Raw genomic sequence first — 14,955 nt, forward strand, 5'->3', positions numbered from 1 at the left:
CTTTCCCTATTGTTTATATAACATCTGAATGCCAAAATGCTGGCTTTGTACCAGGAGACACAGCTCATGGTTGATGTGTTTGAATAGCAATTTATATATTGTTGTTCTCGAATGGAAGAACTTAAATAACTTGTGAATTACTTCCAGTGTTCACAAGATAAGCATAAAATGGTAAACTTCATTTAATAAAAAGAGATGGAACTAAATCACAATTAACTGAAATTTCTCAGAAAAAAACTTCTGATTTAATTTAATCCACTCTCAGACTTCATTAAGTGAGATCTGGACAGCTACTCCATTAGCACCTTTCTGAAATATTCGTGTATAACTAAGTAACTAGAGACTGTTGGGACAACCTTACCACTCCTTACATTAGTAATTAATCACTTAAACTGAAAGAACTGTAAAAATTCTAGTATGCCAAACTTCTTTCCTACCTTCTCCCACGGGTTACAAAACACAGTCAATTATTTCATTTTTCTCCACCAAACTTTGTGCCTGATGATTGAGCTGTATAAGGAAGGTGTTACCAGGTTTAGAGGAATAAAAAAACCCAAACATGTTTTATTCATGGATGCTCTGAAATGCTATCTTTTCCTGGTGAGCCTGAAGGGTATCAAGTTGGATCATCTTTACCTTGAGAAATATTTTGATCTTTCTAGTATTTTTTTTTTTTACTTAAATTACAGAATAAAGGCAGAATAAGGACCTAAATAACCTTTCCATCTAGCATATTATTTTGAAGAGATTACAAAATGTGCTTTCAGTAACACCAGAAAGGTTCCCATCATAAGAGAAGGTATGCCTGTGTTGATTTTAATTGAAACAGAGATTTTCCAGACTGTCTAGGCTGGCAAAAATGCATTTTTCAGACCATAGCAACATTATATGGTAGTTCCAAGTATATCTGACGTTTCAAGTGACAACCTAATTTCAGGCTTGAGGGACAGTGTATATGCCAGATTTTCCTGTTTGGTCTCAGCAAGGTTAAATGAAATTAGACCTACTGGACTAAATTATCCTTTCATGTGGAAATTGTGTCACTGTTTAGATGTCAGAATGGGATACGTACAAAGCAGCTTAGTTCTTGTACTGCTTACCATAAAATAATGAATCCTTGAGCTCAAAGTTGAGAAGCTCCTAGGCTGTGCTTCAGAATCTAGGCAAATTCATCTTCTCTGTATCTTCTCTCTGCTGTATCCCTTTAGCAGTCATAGAGAGTTTCCTTACCTCAAAATATATTAATGTCTTTTTTCAGTGGATTGTGAAGGGCAATGTTTATTGTCAGCAGTACAGTGGTGTGTTGTACCAACAGCTGAAAAGGAGCCGGATTGTTTCTGCTCTGCCATGAAGCCATATGTTTGTGAATATAGAATATTCAGCTGTTGTCAGGTATCCTGCTAATTTCTGGGTCTTCAAATATGTCACCTGTTTTACTTTGCAGAATCTGAGTCATGAGCAATCCCTCAAGCCCTCAAACCTTTAGAACATTTGGTTAGGTAATACTGAAGTTTATTTGCAACATGCTACCACACAATAGTGCCAGGATTCCACTGCAGCAGATTAAAACTTTGAAATTCACCAAATCTCTTACTTCTTGAAAAAAAACCCATCTGCTTTAAGTCATATGATACCCATGATGCACAAGAGGAGAATGTGCTGAATGCTGAGAAATTTGAAGCATCTTTCAGCATCTGCTAAATAATTTGAGTTATTTGGATTAATATTTTTTTGTTTGTTTCAGGAGCTGATCGTCTTATAATTTTACTTCACCTACTGCTTTTAGACATGAATTAAGTTTCTTACTGCTTACTTGTCTTTCTCCAGAGGGCCAACAGAGACTCCCTAGCAAGTCTTATTGTCACAGAGGTCTAGAGAAATAAGGAGGTGTTAACTTACTAAACATCATGGCAGGTGCTAGCCCTGGGTTAGAAAACTGAATTCTTACTAACTTGGACTGCTCTTGTAATCTAGGAACTAGAGAAAATTAACAAGTATCTGGCTAATTTAACTGGAATGGGAAATTATGATCATACCATTTACTGTGCACCCAAATGGCTACCAACTCAAACTATCACAGATGTAACCTCTTATTATGACCTAGAAAAACCTGAAAAAGCTTCACAGAAGAAAGAAGCATCCTAAGCTGTTGCCTAAATTTTTTGAGTCTTTAAGGCACAAAAAACATTTCCCAACTTTCATTTGGACTTTATGCTAAAGAAATTTCAAATATTTTGCTGGTTTAAGATTCTAAAAGTCAAAAAGATAAAAAAATTCTATTTTTTAGAGTTCTGATGGTCTTGTCAGAAGATAAATCTTCAATGTAAACCATTATTTTAAAGAGTGCATAAATGTACATGTCTTCTTACTTGGATTTCCTAGTATGGGAAGAGCTGCATAGTATGTTCTGCAAATTTGTCTCACAAGGCATTCATGTAAAATACAGGAGAAGGACTGGGCTGAACCATAAAGTGTGATCAATTGGCTTTGGTGGTGTAGTTTCCATTGCAGTCTTTTCCAAGTATCTAGTTTTCTGAATTGAGCATTTTATAAGGCTAAAAGAACTACTAAACTAAGGATACTTTAGTTTGTATAAGGTTTTAATTTTGATCATTGAATATAATCAAAAGGAGAAAGATATAAAAAGCACATGGATGGAACATAAAATGAAGCTAAAATGGACAGTGATCGCATGTTAATTATTTTTGTACTCAATGTAATTATTTTTGTGAAATCTAAAACTAAAATGTTGAAGTGTGTTTATATTTTTGAAAGACTGTTTTAAGATTATATCTACTAGAGATGAAACTAATGTTTTTACTTAGAAATATTTGACTTTCTTATTGGGACTGGTATCTTTAATCTACTCCAACTCTAGGTATTCAGGTTCCTTGTTTGCTAGCAAGACTGATTATGAAACTGCTTTGTTATCTTGGGCAAGTCAGTCTTTCTAGATGTGTTCTGGGCTGTAACTATGTTGTTAATGCAAACTTCTTTGGCCTCTGCAAGCAACCAGCTGCATAGAATTTAATGTTTTCTGAGAAGTCATTCAGGACTAGAGCTTGTAGGGTAAGAGGTAAATTGGTAGATAATAACTGTACAGAGGAAGACTCTTCTTTAGTACCTAATTTATTTATTTTTTTATAAATCAGTGTAGTATTTATGTAAAAAGGACATGCCACTCAATACTCAGTGCAAAATCAGGGTAAGTCACTACTATATTAACAGCAAACAGACTATGTAAAGCTAGATAATTTAAATATGGGATATCATCATGTAGACTCTTAGTTTGTGTCAGGAGTCTTAAGCCGAGAAAGTCTAGCAGTCCCTCCTTAAACTCCAGCTGCCTGTAATTGCTGCACATTTTCTGAAAAGAGGTAGCCTGTAAGACACACAAATGGCAAATTACAGAGGTCAAAGCCAAAATGTTCACATTCAGGCAGGAAACTAAGTTGTACTGATTATGGAGCGAAAGAGCAATGCATGCTCGATAGGAAGTCTTCTTAACTAGGCAGCTGCATTCATGTCTAGCAGCCAGACTTTGGATCACTTTGCTTAGTGTGCTGTATTAGTTTCACTTCTGAGGCAGGAAAGGCATGGACTGTTTTGGGTCAAATCTTCATTCAAATTTAACAACAGAACAGCACTGAATGCCACACACACTTAGTCCTAAAATTCTAATCACTTGGAGGGATTTTTACTGGACTGTCTTTTGAACTGCTTTATTTAAATATAAATAACAAAAGTAGGCCTTTGACTTATAATAAAACAAAATGTATGCCATTACTTTGTACTCATGCGTACTGTTTTTAGGTGAGCATCTTTTTCATAGTTAAGTATGTGAGCACAGAAGTCTCTTTATGTTTACATCTCCACTTTCTTGACATGTTCTTATATATTAATTGTATATAGTAACCAGAAACTTGGTGTCTCCATTGCAAGATGATGATCACTGATAGCAGCAGATACCACTGATGAATAGCTCAGATGCAGTTGTTGGGTAATAAAACTTTATTCACAAGCCTATATTCTCACAGCTCAAAAGTATTAATTAATGAAATAGAGATACTCATATGCAGCAAACACTTTTGTCTCCATTCTGAAATCGTTACTGTATGAGGGTATGATCTCTTTGGTGAATTTAACAAACTAACAGCCTTAATTATTTGTAATTCGTGTATCTTATTCACTTCATGGGTTTGTTTTCTTTATTTAAAAGCTATAAATTAATTTGTTCTTTTCTTTCTTGTGTCTATCCTTTCCAAGGTTATGCCTTTCTGCTGTTCCAGGAAGAAAGCTCTGTACAAGCTCTGATAGATGCCTGTCTGGAAGAAGATGGGAAACTTTATCTGTGTGTGTCAAGTCCCACAATCAAAGATAAACCAGTAAGTAGCTTATGCCATGACACTTCTGCTGGTTGCTAACCCATTTCCTGTTATTCTTTTTCAGTTAATACATAGACAAGTCAATCAACTATAAGTATTTATTTCCTTGCTGTTACATTGAATTGACTTTCTGTATCAGCGTAACACGGTTTTGACATTTGCTTCTTTCTGATAAATGCCATGTTTGATTAACTTTTAGATGTGGTACTTTTGATACCTCCCAGTGCATCCTTTTACACTGCTAGCTGTAAAGCAATCGGATTTTAATTTTTCCCTCTATGTTATTTGAAAGAAAATCCTTATGCAATCAAACTAGGAAACCTAACTGCCCCCAATTAAAATCCAGATAGCTTTAAATATCCCCTGTACTTCATTAGTTTTCTTACTTATTTTTTATGCATGAAATAGCTAATAAATTCGTAATTTAGGTTAATTTGCCTTATATAAACTGCAGGGTAAAAACACATAATGCAGACAACTATAGCAGAATAGAAGACATATGGTTACCTGTTTCTAATGCTCACATCTCTGACATTCTTTAATGCTAGTCTCTTTTGTGTCTACGGATACATAAACATTAGATGAAAACTACAGGCAAATATGATTAGATAAAATACCTGCTGCCTTTTAAATACACTATAAAAAAGCTTGCACAGATAACCCAGTATTACAGCACAGTGAGTGTGGTTACATGATTTGTAGGCTCAATACATGGATTAATTAACAGCTTTATCCAAATAATTTCAGAGCAGGTTTTTTTTTTTAATGTGTAATCTAAAGATTTTTATTAACTGTGTTGCTTGCTGCTTTACAGACGTGACCATTCACACATTATGAAAACTCCTTTTGGAGCACAGAATATAATTTTATCTCCACCAATGTTTTAAAATTTCTGGATCACTGTATGTGATTCCAAGAGAGCCAGAAGCCCAAACTGTAATTTTATGTGCATGTTCTGAAAGATCTTTCATAGATTTCTTATTATAATGGCAATTAAGGGCAGGGAATCAATGAGGTAGCAAATGGCTACAGTGAAATTTAACTCAAGCCTGGCCTCTAGAGGTGATAAATGAATTGTTCACCTTCTTTCAAGGACTTGGATTTATGTTGTCAAAATTGTTTTGGTGCTTATACCACCGATTAACTGCTTTTGCCAAGTTAAAATTATATTTTAACTCTAGAAAGATGTGGCAGTTGTTTCTTGATTTTAATGGAATTGTCAAGTTCCTCTACTAAAAACAATCCTTAAAACAGGTGCAAATTCGACCTTGGAACCTAAGTGACAGTGACTTTGTGATGGATGGGTCTCAGCCTTTGGATCCAAGAAAAACTATCTTTGTTGGAGGAGTTCCACGGCCCCTCCGAGCTGGTGAGTAGAAGGATAATGTAAGGCATGGTGAGGGGGGTTCCAGATTAAACAGAAAATATGAGAAAATATATATAATGTATGTAGAAGAGCAGAAAACATACCCTGTCTTTTCCAAAGATTGTAGCTCATTTTGTGAGTGTCTTCCTATCTACAAAATACTAGCTGCAAACATTTTTTACCTTTTAAATTAGTTACTAATTGGGATTTTCAACAGAAACATTTTTCTCCAAGTTTGCATAATATCCTGGAAATTGGCTGATTTTTCATAATGAATGCCATCTTAATCCTAACCCTGATTTGCTTGCTGAGATGCAGAAAAGTTCCTCTTTCTTTTGACTAGATGACAAACTTCTCTCAGCCCCTTCCCAAACCAGTTCCAACTGAAGTTCTATGATTTCTCTTTCTCTTTTTCTCAGATTTAATCCTAATTTTTCCATGGAGCTATAGACAAGGCCACTTAGCCATTGTCTGGAAAAAAATTTCTCCCAGCCCTGGTCTCTTGGTGGCTCCACACTGTTCTGAAGACCACTTAGCAGCTCTTAATGTAGCTCTTTTTCTCAGTCTTTTTTTCTTCACTTTTAAATCTTTTTTTTTTTTCACTTGTATTTACAGAGTCATAGACAAAACTCCTTAGCCTTTGGCCAAAGGAAAGATTTATCCCAGTCCAGATATCCTAGCAGCCCCCACTTAGTTTTTAAAGCTCCTTCTCAGCATCACTCTTAACTGTAGCTTGACAAGCTTTTTGTTCTTCCTAACCCTTTTATTTTTGGTGAGCCAAAACAAGGTCATGCAGTCATTAGCAAGTTGAAACATGTCTCCTAGCTAGGACTTTTTGCATCCCTCACTTCTGTTTAATAACGCCTCTCCAACCTCATGCCTTGTCAGCTGCATGGTTTCTCTTTTTCGTCCTCTCAATCCTAATACTAATCTTCCAGGGCTGTCATAGACACTGCCACTCAGTCTGAAAGAAAGACTGGATCAGGTTTCCTGGTAGCCATCAGTTTCCTTTGGCAGCCACTTTCCAGCCTAATAAAACTTCAGCTTCTTGGTTGACATTTCTCCTGATCCTAATTCTTTTGGGAAGCTGTACACAAGGTGCCCCAGCTACTGCTGACAGTAAGATTTCTTCCAGAGCCAGGTTTCTTGGCAGCTTTCACTTTCCTCACCATCTTAAAATAAGGCATAATTTTGAGACGGTAATCATGTAAATAGTGACAATTAAACATTACCTCATTCCTAATTATAGTCTTTATAAAACTGTATGCCATTTGCCCTGTCACAGATTACATTTGAAATGCATTACATTTGAAAACTGATCCTTTAAAATAGTGAGCTTTTCCAAAGCAGATAAATGGTTTCCAGTTTTTTGTGTTTGCAACTTTAAAGATCTGATAGAAGGTTTTTCCTAAGATGACGGAACACTGCATGGCTTCCTTGCGCTGGAATCCTAGATATTCTTTGTTTATTAGAAAGAGTAACTTTTTAGAAGTATTATTGTACATGTGTTTAAGAGTTCCTAAAGTTTATTCCATACTGTCACTTTCTGAGATAATTACCCAAATGATGACTCCAAATCATAAGAAAGCAGAAAAATCTACTAGTCACTAGTTATGCTGTTCTGTAGCAAGAGTATTATCTCGTTTGATGGAATGAGTCAGATGTTTGTTTGCTGCAAACAGACAAATTAGCATATGGTGTTCCCTTAACGTGTCATACACATTTATACAAACACTCATGTATATTCAGTTTTAAAATTGTATCTATTCTATAATTAACTGGTGATAATTTTGTGAGAACTACAAGGATTTAAATACTTAATATATAGTATTTTAATACATCTTCTTAATTTTGTCTTGGATAGCTAAATTTTTACTTGCTACCAAAAGTGTTTTCACACATGAGCACAAAACAGTGGCTGTGTTGGGAGGGTCTATACTGCTGTGTATCCTGCTCTGTGAGGGTCTGTCCATCTGACAAATACGTTTGCCTATCAACTTTTACAGAGAACTTGGCTCAGTGACCATACATCTTTCCACAGTTTACATGCCTCTTCTCTACTTCCTTCAGCCTCTTTTCCAGTTTCTTCAGTTCTTTCCCTTACCTTTCCTCCTGTATGGTTTCCCCAACCATGTACTCAGCCTGTCTTATTTTATGAATGATATTTATAACTTCCTTAGAGTTATTCTATATTCAGAAAAAAGCAACAAACCCTTTTAAAAGATCCATAATCAAGTTAATCTTCTACAAAAATACTAAGTTGCACACAAAATGTAAGCAACATCTAGAACATGTAGAAACACCTGATGTTTCAAAAATTTGTATTTCAAATGTAGAAGACATCCTTAATGTCTTTTCAACCTTAGTACTTAGTGTAAAATACCAGATTCTAACTATGAGACTATGTTTAAGTGATCTTATGCATAAAGTAGCATTAACAAGCCTGTCTGGAGCTGGGGAAGATCCTAAATACCTAATCCAAATTACCAGAGTTTTCATTTACGATACGATAAATTCTAAAACAGTTGACCTGATACCTACTTTAACAATGTAACTGCATTTTTTTCACACTTCCATCACACAAAGTTTCTTTTTGCAGATTCTGGTTTTTGCCTTTGTATTTTACTATAATTCATGTAGGGTTGATTCAGTCTGTTAAAACCAGTGTTTGGGTTTGCTGTTTTAGACTTGGGAAGATAAGCATGCTAAGGCATTTATTTTTTTTACTGCAACAAACCAGTCACTACACTGTCCTTAATGGTAAATCTGTCATATTTAACAATTGATTTCTTGCAGTTGAATTGGCAATGATCATGGACCGTTTATATGGAGGTGTCTGCTATGCTGGCATTGATACAGACCCAGAGTTGAAGTACCCAAAAGGTGCTGGCAGAGTGGCTTTCTCCAACCAGCAGAGTTATATTGCTGCTATCAGTGCTCGCTTCGTCCAGCTCCAACATAATGACATTGATAAACGGGTAAGTAAAATAGCATGGAACAAAATGGTTGTTACTTGCAAAACTGTATAGAAATGAAAAACATCCTTATAATAATATTGTGCTGGAGAACACAGAGGGAATTTCCCAGCATCTTTCTCCTCCTTTAAATTTTTGCTTATTGTGCATTAACAACTCTTAGTGGCTACTTGTAGCTTGTGGCATTTCTGCTGTTATTAGGCAACATCTTCTCTCAGCAATATATGTCTAGACTTGAGGTTCCTAAAACACAGGTTTATCGTAAGTGTAATACGTAACGCTGACCGTAGAAGTCTTGAGAATTATTTAACCAAAGCCACATGCCAATAGATGCCTGATAGGCAAAAGGGAAAATGAGATGGTTTTGTTCAGTCTGTATGAAATCCTGGTTTTTAAAGGGCTTTTCAAGTATAGAACAAAGTTCAGGTACTCACTGAAATCTAAGTTGAAGACATTAAAAGAAAACAGTACTTAAATGCCAAGATTTTCTTCCTTTAGACCTTCTGCCTTCACCTCTTGGTTACATGTACAAATAACACCTATATTGTTGAAGACTCAGTATTTAGAATTATTCCACAGAACACAGAGTATGCACTGCTGCTATGTGATGGCTTGTCTTCTACTTAATCTAATTTAAATAATTTATTGAGAAGTCAGCTTGACAGGTATTGGCTGTGTCTGTTAAGTGCAATATACATGTAAAAACACACTACTATGGGGTCCGAGCTATCTTTATCTTCAACATTCTGAATTAAATTTTTTGTCAGGTAAGATGAGGTTCTGGAGTTGTAAGTTCTCAAGCTATTTTTCTGTGGTGCTACTATACCTCAGTATTTTATCGAAAACAAGGCTATTCCTAAATATTTCTTGTCCATTGAATTCTGAAAAAAAACTGCAGAGAAACTAAGAAGATTAATTTTTAAGTCTTAAGCACAGTGTTGAACACTTTGAGATTTATATATCAGCCAAGCTTAAAAGCTTTGGTTTTTTTCTAAGCTTTAGGATGGAGCCACTAGCACAAATGGTGCTAGTTTTTTCATCAAACAGTACTTTCCCTAAAAATTCCCTACTTGGTTGATAGATAATTAAAGTTTATTATATTTTATTGTTTTTTAAAAATAGGTTTATCTGTGAATTTGAAAACGTATGAAGTCTCTTAATCAGTCCTTAAATATTAGTTTTTAAGTCTAATAGATTGAAATCCCTTAACTATACAGCATACATTACGAAAATCATTTCACTAGTAACCAAAACAAGAAAAGGAATAAGAGAAAATCTATTTCAGACCTTCACAATTCATGCTTTGGAAATGTGAGTAGGTGGGGATCTGGGGATGTGCTGGACATTAGACCTGGCTTCTTCCAATTTCATTTGAGACAGTGCTGTTTTATCTTACATGATGCTTCTAATTTTAGTGGTAGGGTATCTCATATGCAAAATGGCAATTATTCAGACTTGTTCATGCAATACTGCTATTGCACTGTAATTAAAAAAAAAAAAAAAAAAAAAAAAAAGGCAGTTCTAGCTGTTCCATAGGCCAGAAATATAATTCTCCATATAGGCTTTACTTCTAATGAATAGCATTTGCTAAAATGGGATCAGGATAGGCTGAAGTAAAATTCAGCATAAAGCCTTTTTTCTAGAATATATTTATTGTTTTTCAGCTTAATAGCTGATTCTGTGTTTCTTTAATAATGTGTGTATTTAAGCATGGTTTACTGGAGTTAAGTTTTCCTTGCAATATATAGATTTAGCCAGACTAGCACTTGGGCAGTTACAGCAAAATTATTTATAATAAAGTATGTATATTTCAATTTTTTCTGTAGATGGCTGTACTTAAACCACTTCATAAACAGCATTGTAGACTCATAAGAATTACACATTCATAAACTAACGATTTCCCAGAATGAATAATCACTCAATTTAAACACATAGGCTCGATTCTTAGGAACAAACAGTAGGGAAGTCACATGTTGTCAACTTCTGTAATAGTGTAATTGCAAATTTGTAGTCATGCATCAAAATACTGCTGTGTTTGGCAAAAGCGCTTTAAAAACAAAAGGAATTCCAGTCTTAGGATGTTTACAGCACAGTCCAGAACAAAAATCAGCAGCTCTCCAGCCTAATTGTAATTGATGGCAAGGCCACAGCTGGAACAACTATGAAATCTTAATACATGTCTAGAGCTAAAAATCTTTAGAATAGTGTATTTTGCCAGCATAAAGCAGAGTATTTAATACAAGTACATTTAATCTTGTTTAGATTGAATGTTCTCTTCATTTATTAGTCCAGTCCTGCACCTTGCCATTTACAAAAACCAGAGAATCAAACAAACAAAAATCTCTGGAAAAAAGCGTCTGAAACTCCACCTGAAGTTTAGAAATTTAAGTTTGTTCCTTACAATTTTTTTTCCTAAATGGTGCTTTCTCATGCCCTGCCCCTGTAACAACTGTGTTTGTATGCCTGGAGGTTTCATAGAAAAGAGCAGAATTGCTGTACTTCCATCTTAGTACTGTTATGTAATTAAGTTCTCCAAGAAATGAAGTTACCAAAGCACAACCCTTCTTTCTTGAGACAGCATACTGCTTCTTCCTTGAGAGTTTCTGACAGATTGGTTGTATGAAAATTCAACTACCAACCTGTTTTCCTTAAACCAGCATCAGCTGAAAGCTTTCAATAGTCAGAAGCATTAAAATATCGTTCTTTCTGTTCACGCTTAGCAAAACTATGTAATCTTCTTACAGTTGTGTCTCTTTTTCTGATGCAGGTGGAAGTGAAGCCATATGTGCTGGATGATCAGATGTGTGATGAATGCCAGGGCACTCGCTGTGGTGGAAAATTTGCTCCATTCTTTTGTGCCAATGTTACCTGTCTGCAGTATTACTGTGAATACTGCTGGGCAAGCATACACTCTCGTGCGGGGCGAGAGTTCCACAAACCACTGGTAAAGGAGGGAGGTGACCGGCCCCGCCACGTCCCGTTTCGCTGGAGCTGAACCCCAGGCCTCACCCAGCAACAAGTACTGGAGTAGATTAAATCGAGTGAAAAGAGAGTGCTGCCTCAGGGCTTAGTGTTCTGGAAATCTGTGCATTCGTCCTCGACTTTAATGAAGATATGGGTCTTTTTATTACTATTGTTATTATTTACAGTCACATAACTGAACTCAGTGTCCAGTATAATATGAACCGGCAGAGTGTAACTGTACTGATTTTGCACTTTGATTCACAACAAACATCTGCTTGGTACCTTAATTTCCTACACAAGACTTGTCACTAGTGACATTATGTAGACTGCCATTCTCATCAGCCTTCATTGGGTTGATGTGTATGTGATGAAGATTTTTTTATTATAATTATTTTTATTTTTAAACTGGAGCATGCACTTATTTTCAGAAATTTAGACTTGCCCCTAGCAGATGACTTACCAAAGGTAATATTCACAAGTAGGTGGCAGATGTAGCAAAAACTTAAACAGATATTCAGCAATCATTAGTTTGGGTCATTTAGAGTAGTAATAACCCTTAAAGAAAATAAGCCTTTAGTTGCTCTCCATTTTGACTTGTAAGGATGATACCTCATAAGCTGGATCAGACTTTTTTCTTTTGTTTTGCTGAGGTTTTTTTTTGTTTGTTTTGTTTTGTTAGGTCCTTTAGTGTTATGTAAATGTATGCTGCAATAGCTTTTGCTGCTATTAAAATGGTATTACTAATACCATAATACTCTATTCAGGCTAGGGTATCAATTAAAAAATGAGTATGTGATTAAAATAGTGATGGCTGCTGAAAGGAGATCAGTATAGCATACAGAAAAGCTTCCAAGGAAGGTCAATATTTTTTGACTGCATGTTTACTTAATCAGGTTGCTGCATGCAATAGATTTTATATATGTCTAATATAAAACCTGCCCACAATGCACAAATTATGAATCTATGTAGGCTACAGAATACTCAGTATCAAAAAAATTGATTACTGACTGGAGGAAGGCATGCCTCAGTAAATGTAATGCTTCTGAAATTAGGATCAGCCCATTACAGAATGACCTATATTACAACAAATATAAATAAAAACTAGCTGTAGAATATTCTTAAAACAAATTTGTGGATGGTAGATGAAGTACTTTGCGGTGCTCTGTTATATATTGTGCAATTTATTTTATATAGTAAAGTGATTATGTCTAGTACTGTGATCAAACTTAACTGTTAAAGCCTCTGTATCCAACATTAACATATTTTTGACAGTTCATAACAGGTACATAAACAGAAATGAGCTCTTAGTTACAATCTCTCTCCTAATGCTTGCATCATTTATGTAGCTGCAGACCTTGCCCAGAAAACCAAAGAGCTCATGCTAGCATACATACACTACCGATTAGATAGTCTGTCAAAGTAATAAACTAGGCACATTTAAGAAAGTTAGGAAAAAAAGTGGTGCTAAAGAAATGTCTGCATATAACAGTAACATCCGATGTCTGCTCTGTGGATGTGGCGTTATCTCTCTAATCCCTGGATGTATCCTGTGAAGCTTGAATACAATTAAGACCTGCTAACACAGTGGACATTTTTTTAGCATGAACTGTGGGGCTGCAGATAGCATATAAATATAAACACACTTGGTATACTAATGATTGTGAGAATGTGTACACTATTTTCTTCTTTTTCCTCCTTTGTTTTTGCAGTTCTGGGGACAATCTGACTGGATATGACACCGCATAGTAGATTAATGTTCTGGGTTTTGTTTGTTGTGATGTCCTTGTTTGTGTCTAATTTAGTAAGATGCTTTTCCCAATGTTTAGTTGCGAGTATTGGCTTTGAAAGGATTTTTTCTGTTTTTGGAAAAAAAAAAAAAAGAAAAAAATAGTTTTTTACTGGTTTAAAATGCTTATTATAATTATCCCTTTTGAAGTTACTTCTGGGCATTTTTGTGATATTGCTTTTCCCAGCCCAGGTGTCTTTTCTGTTTTTTTTCATCTGTACAAGACATTTTGTTATGCACTACTTTTTGTATCTAGACAGTTTTCAACAGTCGGCTGATGATTTTTTTTAAAGAAAAAGGCATGCTTTCTGACTGACATGATCTTTTGCAATACCTCAATTTTGAAATATAGGAAAGAAAATGATATTTTCTAAGTAAGTTTATTCAGAAAAATATATATTAATTTAATTCTGCAAGAAAAATGATTTAACAGATGGGTAACTTTATTTTTTTCATGCTTATTTGAGTTTTTTTGAAAATGAAGAAGTTAGAGCTTTATAACTGTAATATTAAAGATCATAGCTAACCTACAGAAATCTACCTAATTATGTGAAAGAAGTAAATCTTTTTGAAGAAATACCCCTCTTTCATGTTGAAAAATACCCCCAGAGAGAGAGAGAGCGAGAAGCTGGAAAATGTACAATATAGCATAATGTTGGATTAAATCTAAAACAAAGTCATCATAAAGAACAGGTGTAAACACAAACTCTATTTGGTGCTGAAAGTTGTGAATAGAAGGTGAAAAAATATTTTCCCTTAATTTGTATATTTATAATCAAGTGTGATTACGCACGACTGACCAGAATTGTGAGAGTTCTTCTGTTTGTATTTTTTTAAAGAGAACTTTTTTTAGTTTATTAAATTATGACATGCTCCCTTTTGTTTTGTAAATGAATGTGCCCCTGAGTTGTTAATATGTTATATTAAAAGAGGGTCCTTCAAAAAAAGTTATTTTTTAAAATATGGAGTTCTGAACTGCAACTTGACTAAGAAGCCCCTGGGTACAACAGGTCCTATTGTGGCCTTTTCTGATGTGAGACTTGAACTAGTCGATTTTTTTGAAGGCTAACCTAACCTCGACTATTTGTTGTTATGTGCAATACTGTTTGTACTGTTTGTATAAAAAAAAAAAAAAGAAAAATGAAAAGAAAAAAGGCATAAAACTTTATTGCAGATTTATTTTCATTGCAGACTTTAGACATTGTGATTCACTAAAATCATTTTTCTACTGTCAAATATGTACCTTTTCTTCATGCTGGTATTTTTTCAATAGTAATGTAGCCTTTGTACTGAGACAAATTTTCATTGTTATTTTTAGAAAGATTTTTTGCTAAGAAAAAAATTAAACATATTTACATATTTTTCATTTTTATTTCGTATTTTCTTTAAGGAGTGCTTTCTCAACCATTAATATAGTTGTTTCTGGGAGAGACTTTCATATCTGGTCAATGTCATTAATATTATTTTGTATTTTTACTT

At 34.7% G+C, this 14,955-nt stretch overlaps 1 protein-coding gene across 1 annotated transcript in view; it reads left to right on the plus strand.

Annotated features, from left to right (window-relative positions):
• Positions 1-14,609, plus strand: part of CPEB3 (cytoplasmic polyadenylation element binding protein 3) — an 80,948-nt gene extending 66,339 nt beyond the window's left edge. Inside the window, exons 7-11 of the mRNA XM_010000046.1 lie at positions 4,267-4,385; positions 5,640-5,754; positions 8,548-8,729; positions 11,494-13,997; positions 14,541-14,609. Of these exons, the coding sequence (XP_009998348.1) occupies positions 4,267-4,385; positions 5,640-5,754; positions 8,548-8,729; positions 11,494-11,721 (644 nt within the window). The 3' untranslated portion in view covers positions 11,722-13,997; positions 14,541-14,609. The remainder of the gene's footprint in view (positions 1-4,266; positions 4,386-5,639; positions 5,755-8,547; positions 8,730-11,493; positions 13,998-14,540) is intronic.
• Positions 14,610-14,955: the final 346 nt, after the last annotated feature.

The sequence above is a fragment of the Chaetura pelagica genome, unplaced genomic scaffold (assembly GCF_000747805.2).
Source record: "Chaetura pelagica isolate M959 unplaced genomic scaffold, ChaPel_1.0 scaffold436, whole genome shotgun sequence".
Classification (NCBI taxonomy): Eukaryota; Metazoa; Chordata; class Aves; order Apodiformes; family Apodidae; genus Chaetura; species Chaetura pelagica.